Source organism: Lissotriton helveticus, chromosome 11 (assembly GCF_964261635.1).
Source record: "Lissotriton helveticus chromosome 11, aLisHel1.1, whole genome shotgun sequence".
Lineage (NCBI taxonomy): Eukaryota > Metazoa > Chordata > Amphibia > Caudata > Salamandridae > Lissotriton > Lissotriton helveticus.
In genome coordinates this window covers 733,802,558-733,815,952 of record NC_136072.1, presented here as the reverse complement: position 1 = coordinate 733,815,952, position 13,395 = coordinate 733,802,558, and the positions used below count along the sequence as shown (strand labels likewise).

Genomic DNA, 13,395 nt, shown 5'->3' with positions numbered 1-13,395 from the left:
AAGGTTCTCTAAGACGTCTCCCTAACGAAGCCTGATGAACTATGTCGCTCTTCCAGATGCCTGGCGGAAGATTTGGACAATAAATACCAAGGTAAGGACCCTCTGCCGCCAACAAAGAGAAATCGGCTTTTTCAAATTAATTGTTCACCTACCTATTTTCATATAGCGAATGCTATCCGCAAGGAACGCTTCAGATAGTTAGGTGCTTGGATTTTTAGCCTTAATGAGTTTATGATCCTAAGCAAAATATCTATACACGTCTTCTATCAAGTTAGTGTTCTGTGAGTATCTTTTAATACAGTGCAGAAATGCATCTTCATCGTCATTCAAGGATAGTACCCGCTCTTATAAATCTAATTACAATTACAAAAGAATAGAATTGACATCCTGTCAAGCAATGAAACGTGTCCATAAAAATGACATTTTAAAGCATGTTCTAGGTTTTGCGTGTCTGACTTAATAAGAGCATTGGCCGGTTCCGTGCACTCTCAATTTGGTGAAGTGAGAAATTTGAGTCGCAGTGTGGCAAAAAAAAGTGTCCAAGGTCACACAATGTGGTGAAACGGGGAAGCCGTGATTAACTAAACAATCATTTGGTTTCATGGTAACAACGCCAAACCAGGGTTTTATTAATCCCGAAGTTTACGTGTTATTTTAGTGCATATTAGACATATGTGTTTAGTAATAATACATAACCATATGTTTTAATAAAGTTCAAAGTGCAATACGAGGTGTGTAGCAAGTTCTACTGTTTGTACACCATAAAATGAGTTAGGCACTAATGAAAGAAAATCATCATCTGTTGAACATAATTGTTTAAATGGGAGATTTACAGTAATCTGTGTTCTGATGTTGCCAAAGAGACATATTGGACTTGAAACCTCATCGACTGCGCACTTTGACCAAGGGTTGTGTGTTTGTTGGATTTAACCCACAGATGCGCACGTTGGTTCCCCTTCAATACAAATGCGCTGCAGTCCTCCGCGAGGCTTCCCTCGTTATCGGCTGTTAAGACCTAGCCAAGAGAGGGATGCCAATTCCCATGATGCACTGCGAGCGCAGTGCAGGCTTGAAATAGTGTATTACACATCGTGCGTGTTTTCTGGCAAAATGCGGTGAAAATATTGATCCACTCACGGGTGTCCTACCCACGTCTGGTGAGAGGTGACTTCCAAAAAGCATGCGCTGCCCTCCCGTCTCTTTCAACTCAGCTTCCAGGGTTATTGGGACTGTAGCAACCACTGCGGCGTATGCACACGAAGTAGTTTAATCTCAGTATAATGAAACGAGGGCCATGATCTCAGAGAACCGCCTCGTTTTAACACACATTGTGAATGCCGGTGCTTAATTTGTACCGGTGGGCGCAGACAGTGGGCACTAGAACTCCTTTTTGGGGACCAAGACTTTGTTTTCATCCTCGGGTTTCGTCCCAGAACAATGAATTGAGGAATAAAAAGGAGATATAAGGTTTGCTATCTGTGGCAATAGGCTGGACCAGTGCTTGGCTCCTAAGAAAAACTTTAGGGCAAGGCACGTATCTTTTAACAAATTAAGCATTTCGCATGCCCAGTCAACAGAGAGCGCTGTTGTAGACCTGTTTAAATGCCTGGCCTAGAAACTTGTCCTTCATGCTAGCCGTAGTTGTATAGAAAAGGAGCATCTTTTTTATTTCAGTAATTAAGCATCGGTGCACTACCTGAGCCCACCATGGACAGCGTACACACACGGTTACAGTCTGTATATGGAAGTTTTCCCAATCCCAGTGTATGATCGAATCACTCTTAAAATGACGTAGATAAAAACAAGTACAAAAAGTTCGAAAAACGTCCACGCGTGGTCATGTGAACCCTCCTTGTGAATAGTATCAGCCTTGGTAGTTACAAAAGGAGCCCTATATGTAACAGTTCATATTAAGCATGTTTTATGTTAGTCTGACCTTTTTAAATCTGCTTCATCCTAATATCAACACAGATGCAAGGGTTCCTTCCTTCGATGCAACGTGCACGGAAAGGCTTTGTTTTAAGGGAATGTGTGTTTTCTCTACCTGTGGCATAATGGTTCCGGCTGCTCTCTAAATCTAATTTAAATATATCTGTCTTTAAATCCCGTAGGAGGCGCAGCAGTGAGTCCCAGGAGGTTGGCGTGTGTACACAACAGGTACAAATCAAACCCTCCGCCCACCTCCCTTAAGGACCACCGCCGTGTTACAGAAACATAGCTTGGCCCTGAAGGCGGAATGCATCAGTAAGCTGCTGCAACGCCAGGACCTCCGCGCCCCCTGAAAGCTCAATCCAATCCTGCAAGGCACGGAGGACGGAGATCCGCCCGCGCGACCAGCTAACATTTTCTCCAAGCCAGCTTTGCCCCTGGGTCTAAAAAGGGCAAATGCGACGTCGAATCACACATGCCAGGGATCTGCGTCCTGAAAGCAGACACAGCACAGCCAGAAGGGTTGTTCACCTCCTTTTTGCCGACAGAGTAAAGCTGGCAATGCTGTGCAAATATGGTATCTAAGAGGAAAGATACACTATCCCATTCTTTTTGTAAAGCACTGAGCACAGAAAACCTTCAGACCCAGAAACAAAATGTGGGGGCTTGCAGCTTTGTGCACAACTTAACCAGTCCTCCAGCACTATCTAGGTAATGTGTGAATGTCCAGATCTGAGATGCTTCTCCCACAGCCCGCCTGTGTCCAAAAAAGAGAGACGAAAAAAAGAGGAACATTATCTGTACAGTGTTGAAACGCCCTAAATATGAAAATTGCACAATCATTGGAAGTAGCTTGTCCTTATGGTACCTCTTAGTGTGGTCCCTGAACTTCCAGAGAGACGTTTTGGCAAAGCAGCGGGGTCTTTTTAAGATGTTGTTGAGTCCAGTTAGGAGGAAGAAATGAATGTGCTGGCGCAGAACTGGAATTACACAACATCAGCATCGTCCAAGCCAGCTCTGTACAAGACAAAATCCGAAAGCATTACCCACATGACAATGGTTTTGCTTATTGAAAACAGGACATCAGAGATCCACTCTGACTGCATCAACTGCACCGAGGCTGCGGCCGCCATTAACATTTCCAGGGCCATTGTTGTTGGGATTGTTCTTGGGGGCTTTATCTTCTTTGGGGTGCTGGGGAATATTTTGGTCATCCTCTCAGTGGCTTGTCACAGGCACCTTCAGACTGTAACACACTACTTCATCGTCAACCTGGCCGTGGCAGACCTCCTTTTGACCTCGACGGTGTTGCCTTTCTCAGCGACCTTTGAGATTTTAGGGTATTGGGTCTTTGGGAGGATCTTCTGCAACATCTGGGCTGCTGTGGATGTGCTCTGCTGCACAGCTTCGATCATGAGCTTGTGTGCCATATCTATAGATCGCTACATTGGAGTCAGCTACCCTTTGCGTTATCCAACCATAATGACCGACAGGAGAGGTCTTATTGCCTTGGTCTGCATATGGGCCCTATCTCTTGTGATTTCCATTGGACCTTTGTTTGGCTGGAAGGAACCTGCCCCAGACGATGAGACAATTTGTCAAATTACAGAAGAGCCGGGCTACGCCATCTTCTCAGCCTTTGGCTCCTTCTATATCCCATTGACCATCATCCTGGTCATGTACTGTCGGGTGTATATCGTGGCCAAGCGGGAGAGCAAAATCTTGGCATCTGGGATGAAGACAGAAAAGTCAGACTCAGAGCAGGTCACCCTCAGGATCCATCGCAAGTACACTCCAGAAAGCGGAGACTCCTCATCTAGTTCTAAGAACAAGACCGCCTTTTCCGTCAGGCTGCTGAAGTTCTCAAGGGAGAAGAAAGCAGCCAAGACTCTGGGAATCGTGGTTGGCTGCTTTATCCTTTGCTGGCTCCCTTTCTTTCTAGTTATGCCAATTGGTAAGTGTTAAGTTAATTTTTCTTCAAACTCAGGCAAGACTTCTTTCTCTTAACCTATTTTGTGCATGTTTTGAAAAAACGTAATTCATTTTCAGTGTTAACACTTCAGAGGCGCCGAACTGTGGGGTTGGAGATCTATTAAGCATCACCCCAATTCCATTATACTTATTTTCTTCACGTTCCCAGAAGTAATGTTAACTAACCTCAAACTTTTGTCAATCCTTCTTTACTTTGAAACTGTGGACTGTTGGATGTACCTTAAAATGAAGAGAGGAAACTGCTCCACCTCCTTTTGTAATGCTGAAAATCCCCATTCAGCCATGTGCTAATAACTGTATCAAATAAATGTGGTGCCACAAAAATATCATATTACATAACAAAAATATTGATGGCTAAAATAACAACGGTGCTAGCATATATACATAAATATAACAATAGCTTTTGTATACTTCACATATATGTATCTTGAACTTATATATAGCTTATATTTATAAATATATAATAAATTCATTGGAAAAAACAAAGATTAAAGTAACTATAAAGTTAGGGGAATTTGTCAGTGAAAACATTAATGTTTTGGACTAAAAAAACAAAGAAATTCACCAGTTATAGTTAGCAGTGCTAACTATAAATTGTTCCCTGCCATGTACTTCTCATGAGCTCACATATAAAATCACTCAAAACATGCTCTATGACATCATTCATGACATCATTGATAGCATCACTGATTACATCATCCAAGCTTCTGTTGTACACATTTCTCTGTAAACTCGTATACCATTAGAGCTAAGAAAGTAAGTGCAAAATTGCTTAGAATAATATGAAGTGTCATTACTACTATCATACCCCCATAGGTAAAGCAAGCTTGTGTTATTTGCAACATTGGCCTATACCATACACCTAATGGGCAGTTCAGTTTATGTCGACTATGAACCACAGATGAAAGGGTAAACCGTCCTGTACACGATGTTCAACCTGTATACAAATGTTCAGGGAAAATCAAGTTTCTCCAGATACTCAAGCCCTGTTCCATAACTAATGCCCTACTGCAGACTCTATTTATCTGTATCAAACCCATCACAGTCACTGAATCTGCACTGAGAAATGAAGTTGATATAAGTAAAAAAGAGATACTGTAAAAAGTGCTTACCCTATAGAGAGAGTTTACTTTTTGCCACACTGCTTGCAAACAATGAAACTTTCATGAGATAATGAGCGAGATGGCCCAGTGGAAATATAGCTCCCTGGGCCAATCAGAATACTCTATTTTTTAAGACTGCGTTTGAGGGACTTTTGTAAGAGTCCTTTGAACTTAACTCTCCAGATATACAAATATATTTGAATCTTAATTTCTCAAAAACTACCGACAGATTTACACCAAATCACAAACACGGCCATCTGCATGCCAAGGCATAGTTTCCTGACAAATATGGTGTAATTCTGTTCAGCAATTTTTACTGTAGCCTTGCCTAAAGAAGTCATTAAAAAATGCATGGGGAATTGGTTTTGGGAAACCCATTTTTTTCTCAGGCCACGCTTTATGGATCACGCTGCAAAGTTCCATGCACAAACTAGTCGAAATGCAGCAGCTTTTTGGAAAGTTTAGTGGATATTTGTTGAATGGTGCCAAAGTTATTAGCAACACAAAAACACATTTCCTCCTGGAATGTTTATCTAACTATAATGACCCGGTTGCCACTGAGTTTTATATTTATTCATTTATATATTACCCAGTGGCAGTAGTCACTGGTAGTCATAGTTAGGTCAGCACTACAAAAGAAAATGTATATCAATATATATATATATATTTATATATATTTATATATATATATTTTTTTCACTGAAAAATCATAGGTTTCAAACATGTCATATTTAGGAATTAGCATTTAAAAAACCTTAGAAAATCACTGAAAAAAACATAGGTTTTAGGGGTGTTATAGTTAGCTGGACATTTCACTTGTACAAAACCGTTGAAATTCCTCCGTTACAGTTAGTTGTACTAACTATAACTCGCGCGCCCGCAATCCACTGCTGATGATGTTACATATTACATCATTCATGGTATGATCAGTGACATCACTGATGACATCTCAAATTACATCACTGAAGACATCACTGATGACATCATCCAGTGAATGTGGTTTGGTTTGATATTTAAATAAGTATAATATATATATATAGCAATCTGCATTAAAGACTGAGTGTCTGTATAAATGTCTGGATGGAGGATTTAGTAGCACTGTGATTGACTGTATAAGTGACTAATTTAAAGTGTCTCACTAAATATATGGAATAGTGATTAAACTGTGAATATCTGTATCACTTTATCTCTTATTGTGTAAACTAGTACATAAGTTGGTTACTAGCTATGTGAAAGTCTATATTAGTTATTAATTAATTAAGTGAGCATTTGTATGGGATCGTGAATGTGTGTTTGGTTGGGTAGAAGGTGTGTGGCTGTCCAAAGATGTGTAAATATTTAATTTAGTAGGTATATGAGGTTAAGACTGTATGTGGAAACACTTGTTTGAGTGAGTGAATCTGTTTATGGGTGTGGTGATGAGTAAATATATTTCTCAATGATACATGTCCAACAAAGTAGAAATAGAAAAGACAGTGTATGTGACAGTTGTTGTATATAAATAAGTATACATAAAACTCAGTGATTGTATGAGTGACTGTATCGAAAACTGTATACTTGTAATAGTCATTTTATAACACACCTAGGGGTCGATTCCGATTCGGGAAAAAAAAACGTCCGTACGATTTGTATCCGGAGCCCTCTCCATACGAATCGTACCCGTCCATCCGAGTCGCGAAGTACGATCTGTATTCCGTGAATCCGTTCGAATCGTCACGATCCGTACGTATTGCAAGGCTGAAACTGTGAACCGTACGACTCGTACACATACCGTACGACTCGTACACATGCCGTACGACCCGACGAGTACGATCCGGACCGGGGTATGAGGACGCAATTCGTACGGTCCACGTCAGGTAAGGGCGAGTCGTACGGAAAAGCACACAAACACATACACACAGTATGGTCCGTACCCCCCATGATTGCAGGGGTACGTACCGTACCCCTGCGATCATGGGGTGTACGAGCCGTACCCCCATTGTACGATCGGTGTACGAGCCGTACCCCCATTGTACGATCGGTGTACGAGCCGTACCCCCATCGTACAACGGGGTACGGCTAGTACACCCATCGTACATGGGGTACGGCTCGTACACCCATCGTACAATGGGGGTACGGCTCATACACTGATCGTACAATGGGGTACGGCTCATACACCCATCGTACAATGGGGTACGGCTCGTACACCCATCGTACAATGGGGGTACGGCTCGTACACCCCATGATTGCAGGGGTACTGTGGTAAATATTTTAGTAATTTACCTTGATCGGAATTTCTATAATATCAATAAGGTCAAGCATGAAGAGCAGAGTCCGTGGTGGTTAGAATTCAGGGTCTTTATTCAGTGACTCGAGTTAAGGGAGAGCTCCGTCACCTAAGGAGGCTCGGGAATAGTCTCTACTTTAATCAATGACAATACAGTATTTATACAGTTTTGGACATAAAAAAGAGGAAGGAGCTTCCCTTTAATGAATGTACGTTTCTCATGTTGCAATTAAACAGAAGTCATGGCAGAGGAGATGAAACTGTGTCACAATAAAGAGGAAGTCACGGTAGAAGCAGAGTGTTGAGGAATAACCCTAGGCTGGTTCCTTAGATAAGAGAGAGATGGTCGTGGCAGGATGTCTGTTGTCATGTTTCAGCAATCGGGGGCTTTGCTTCTCGGAATTGGTTGTCGTGTCCTAGCAAACGGGGCTTATTTCTTGGAATCGGCCCGACCATAAGTGTGTGTGGCTGTAAATGGGGGGCTTGTTCTTGGAATCGGCCTGACCATAGGAATGTACGGTTGTAATTAGAGGAAGAAGTGCGTTGCGTGCAACCTCACGTTTATGTGCCCGGATTTTCTAGTTACCGACATGATGAGCTCGGGACGTGAAAGAGAGGGTGTATAATGGGACATAAACAACGAAAAATAACCATTTTCCACATTCCCTCCTTGTCCCATAATATTCCCTTTTAAGATTCTTTTTTTTAATCTACCTCTATACTCATTAGGTTGTCCACTTGTTCCTGTAACATGATCCTTTCCTTCTCTTTCTTTCTGGATTGGGGTCTGGGAATGCAGGCAGTGATACAGAAACTACAGAGGCTGGGCCACACTGAATACAGAGGCAACAGGTGAAAAGAATGGCTAGAGCAAGACCTACTATCGTAAGGATCTTCCATCCCCATGAGGACAGGAGGCCCCAGAGCCATCCCGTCAGGGACCAGGCAGCAGTGTCTGCGTCTACTTTCTTGGAAAGTACATGAAGGCGGTAAATAGCAGAATACACCGAGGGTGCATTATCTGGAATATATATGCAGCAGCTGGACCCGATCAGTTCACATATGCCACCACGGTCAGCCAATATAATATCTAGGACCATGCGGTTCTGCAACGTCATGAGTATATCAGCAGCCATCTCAGCTGTGATGTTGCTTAATGCACCAGCTGTTTCGTTTATGGCTCCCTGGACTACACGAGTCAGTTGTCTTATGTGGCGGCTGTTGATCATGGGCCCCCAGAAAGGGATGATTCTTTTGAAGAAATCGCCAGCCTCTTGGTCCGCTGTGTCTTCAGCATCTATGGCCCCCCTTCGCCGTCTATTAATTACGGTCAGAGGGTCACTTAGATGGTAATCTGCTGGGGCGGTGTAGGTAGGGGGGAGGAGAAATGCAATGTAGCACTTCCCTGACCAGCCTTGGGGTAGCCAAGTACGTGCGTGAGGTCCACAAATAAAATAAGTGTTGGGGGCAGTGGTCATCGTTAGGAAGTTCAGATCAGGTAGAGTGTATGTCTTATTACACTCACTGTCTCCCATTTTCTGACCCTTGCCCTTTCCTCTTACACAGAATAGGCCCTTATGGGGCACAGCCCATCCTCCCTGTTCTGTTTGTCTCTTTTGGACTGAAAATGTTTCCCTAAAGGAGGTAGTGTCGTTAAAAAGGGAATAACTGGTATTTTCATTATTATCTGCTCGTCCCCATGTCGCGGTGAAATCTACCATCTTTTGAACAGCGCGTACTGTCTTTGTTTTTATCTCGTTCCAGGTACCAGTGTTTTTGGTCTTGGTCTCAGGAATGTTTCTAACGGAAGCGGAGAATATCATGGAGAGAGCATAGGTAGATCCAGCATAGCCGAAAGGGAGAGGGATAAAAGGCATTCCTCCGTGTACGGAGTGTGGCATTAAACCACAGACCCAACAGTTGGTTTTGTTAATAACCATTTGGTATTGGTGAAGTGTGGAGACGAATGTGTTATTGAGAAATTATTTTCTTCTATTTTCGAGATGTGGAGGGAGATCTACATGTGAGTGCATAGCTGTGTTGTTCAAAAGCGTGGGGGAAGAAGGTGGGAAAGCTAGATGAAGGAACCAACCCAGGCAAGCCGTGATGCAGAAAATAAGAATCATTATAGAGAGGAAGATTGAAACTTTGTTCTGTAATAATCTTGCGCATTTAAACATGTTTTCTATGATCGGCTGCTAGTCTGAGTCAATTATGCATACGTGACCGGACACTTCCCAGCAACCGCTTCACCAAAACTACGTCTTGGACTTATTTAGCCACCGGTAGGTCGAGGTCAGATGCAATGTCTCTAGCTTGTTTCTGATGGGATCGCAGCCGCGATTTGTACTCTTCTTGAGGGGAAAGTTCAGGAAGAGGTGAAATAAAGTCTGTAGTTTCAGTGTCTATATTCTTGAAGTCAGCAGAAATGTCTGAAGGAGTTGGTCCGAAGAATCTTTTGCAGTGACTTGCATGTAGATACCCTTTTCGCCCTTCCACCTTGACTGCAGTCCTCGTCGTGAGCAGTACCAGCTTGGGAGACGTCCACCTTCTTTCCAGGGGACTGGTGCGGTCGAAGTTCCGGACTAGAACCCAGTTCCCAGGTTGGATGGCGTTGTCTTGTCTGGAAAGGCTGCAGCCACCTGTGAACGGCAAGAACGTAGTGCAGACATCAAAGAAGCTAGGTAATCTGTCAGTACATTTGAATCAATATCAGTTCGCTTTTTAGGGGATGGGACACCCCAGATATTCTGAGGTCTCCCATATGTGACCTCATAGGGCGACAGACCCGTCCGGGAATGTGCCACCATTCGCATGTAGAAGAGAGCAACCGCAAGGGCTGTAACCCAGTCTATTTGTTTGTCAGCGCAAATTTTGGCTAGTTTGGTCTTTAGAGTCTGATTATGTCGTTCGACTAGGCCTGCCGCTTGGGGGTGTCGAACACAGTGGAATTTCCAGGTGTATCCTAACAGTAAGGAAACAGCCTCCATTAATTTAGAGGAGAATGGTTGTCCGTTGTCAGAGTAGATGACTCTTGGCAACCCATATCGGGGGAAGAATTCCCTCACCAATTGTTTAGCTGTCATCTGGGCACCGTAGTCTGGGACCGGGTATGCTTCAGTCCATCGGGTTAATGTACAGACTACTATGAGGACATACTTATATCCTTGACATCTTTCCATTTGGATGTAGTCCATTTGGAGGACTTCAAAGGGATAATTTGGAGGATGGAACCTTCCTTGTTCAACTGAGACACTTTTCCTGGGATTGAACTGACAGCAAATCATACAGGTTCGTACCTTTTGTTTGGCCGCTGAGCGCAGATGCTTGTTATGCCATACCAAGTTTAGACTGTCTAACATTCCTTTTTCTCCTAGATGTGAGGGACCATGGGCAGGTTCTATGATTACAGGAACCATTATGTCAGGGAGAAACCATTTGAACTTGTCTTTTGTTATCCAGCCCTGATCTGTGTGGGAACCTCCCTCTTCTTCCCATTTACTCTTTTCGGTCTCTGTAGCTTGGTTTTGGATGTCTACTACATCTTTGGTAGGATAGGTAACTGGAAAAACAGTCCTAATAGTAGTTTCAGTATTTAGTGTTCCTGTCTGAGCAGAGCATGTTTAGCTGTGGCGTCTGCCAGAGCATTACCTCTAGTGACAGAGTCCATGACTTTGGTGTAAGGTTTGCATTTCAATATAGCTACTTCTGCGGGTCTGTGTATTGATTCTATTAGCTGAAGGATAAGATCCCCATGCTGTATTTTAGTTCCATGAGAGGTTAGAAAACCTCTCTCCTTCCACAAGATTACGAAGTTGTGGACTACCCCGAATGCATATTGCGAATCGGTGTAGATATTAACTCGTTTCCCTTTTGACCACTCGCATGCTTGTGTAATTGCTATGAGTTCTGCTGCTTGGGCTGAATGCACGGGTATTCTGGCTGCTAAGAGGACCGTATTTTCTGTAGTGACAGCATAGGCTGCTGAAAGTTAGCCTGTTTGGAGGCGCATACAGGTACCATCTACAAACAGTGTGTATTCTGGTGTACTTAATGGAATATCTACAAGATCAGACCGGGGCTTTGTGACTAGTTCGACTATCTCTAAGCAGTCGTGAGTCTGGTTGTCAACTGGAACAGCAGGCAGCAGCGTAGCTGGGTTGAGGATATTGCATCGTTTGATGATAATGTGGGGTTGGAATAGTGTGACTTCATAACCTGTGAGGCGAGCTATGGTCAAGTGTTGTGTCTGTGTCCTATTCAAAAGTAATTCTACTGCATGTGGGACTTGCACTTCAAGAGGATGTCCTAGCACTATGGAATCACTTTGTCGGATTGCCAGAGCCGTAGCTGCAACGGATTTTAAACAGGCAGGCAAACCTTGTGCAACAGGGTCAAGAGTACTGGAGAAATAAGCACAGGATGATGTTTATTGGCCTGTGTTTGTGTGAGTACTGACAAGGCGGTACCTTCCCGTTCCGTGACAAAGAGTACAAAGGGTTTGGCATAATCAGGTGTAGCTAGGACAGGTTCAGAGCATAATGCTTGTTTAAGGGTGTCAAAAGCAAAAGTATGGTCAGGTGTCCATGGCAATGGAGAAGAGGTGGCAAAATCGGAGGTCGTTAGTTGTATCAGGGGTTTGGCCAAGTAGGCAAACTGGGGAATCCACTGCCTACAATAGGAAGTGAGGCCAATGAAGGCACGGACTTCCTTCTGTGTCTTAGGGACAGGAATGTTAAAAATGAGTTGGATTCTTTCAGGTGTGAGTGCCCTACCCTCCTTTGACAGCAGGTGTCCTAAGTATGCCACCTGCTGTAAACACAATCGCAATTTAGAGGGTGAAACTTTGTGGTCATGTTGTGCAAGAAACATTAGGACAATTTGTGATGCTTGTTCGCATTCCGGTTCGGAACGTGCAGTGATCAGTAAGTCATCGACGTATTATAACAATGTTGTATTGGAGGGCAGAAAAATGTCGTCCAACTGTCTTTTAAGTGCCTGACTGTAAATACTGGGACTTTCTGTGTATCCTTGAGGAGCTCTAGTGAAACAGAAACTACGACCTTGTAGTGAGATTCCAAATAGGTACTGACTGTCTGGGTGAATGGGTATACTAAAGAACGCATTTTTAAGGTCAATAACTGTAAAATGTGTGGCATCAGGATCTATAGCTGTTAGCAGAGTACTGATGTCAGAGACCACAGGGTATTGTGGTACCACACATTTATTGAGTTCTCGTAAGTCTACTATGAGTCTGTAAACTGGTGGTGCACCGTCATCTGTTTTCTTTCGTACTGGCAAAACTGGCGAATTACATATGTTGGAAGGTACTTCTCTGACTACTCCTTTTTGTATCAAGTCATCGATGATATGAATAAGGGCTTGTTCCGCATCTGGAGGTAACTTGTATTTTCAGACACGAGGTAGGACAACACCTTCCTTTAATGTGACTATGTGCGGTGTAATATCCATGAATCCTACCTCAGTTGGATCAGTAGCCTATAATGCAGCAGGCCAAGGTATTCTGCCTTTTGATATTCCTATACAGGCTAGGAGCCCTTGAATTGGATGGTCTAGGCAGCCACTCGGGTTTTTCCAGTAACCTCCCACCAACACAATAGTGCTATAGTCTTTAATAGGTCTTCAGTTTACCCCTCATCTCTATCTATCTTTTGAAAAAACATGTGTTTTTTCGAAAAACTTTGTATATTGGTTCAGGATATACATCATTTTTCGCAAGATGTGCGATTTCTATGCATCCCATGGGAATCTTTGTGGTGGCCAGTGTTGGGTGTGACATCTTGTCTACTATCACACGTCTGTTGGGTTAAATGTGTAGAACCATTGGGTTGGGCACTGTAAAGTTGTGTGCTTACTGTGTCTTTTATTTCTACACTATAGAGCGGGGCCTCAAACTCCCGAGCGGTTGCCGGGTGAGGTGAGGTCTTCACCCACACAAAGCTGGGTGAGTATCACTGAGAGGTAATGCCTCAAAGTGATCAAGCTATTATGCTTTTCAGAATGCAGAATGTAAATTATTCCTGCAGGTGTGTCTGCATGGTCTCTGTGTGTGTACGTCAGGTGGATGTGTGATATTTGGTGTTG

General features: G+C 43.3%; 1 protein-coding gene across 1 annotated transcript in view; it reads left to right on the top strand.

Annotated features, from left to right (window-relative positions):
* Window positions 1–2,818: 2,818 nt before the first annotated feature.
* ADRA1A (adrenoceptor alpha 1A) overlaps window positions 2,819–13,395 on the top strand; it is a 664,994-nt gene continuing 654,417 nt past the window's right edge. Inside the window, exon 1 of the mRNA XM_078666616.1 lies at window positions 2,819–3,883. Within this exon, the coding sequence (XP_078522742.1) occupies window positions 2,890–3,883 (994 nt within the window). The 5' untranslated portion in view covers window positions 2,819–2,889. The remainder of the gene's footprint in view (window positions 3,884–13,395) is intronic.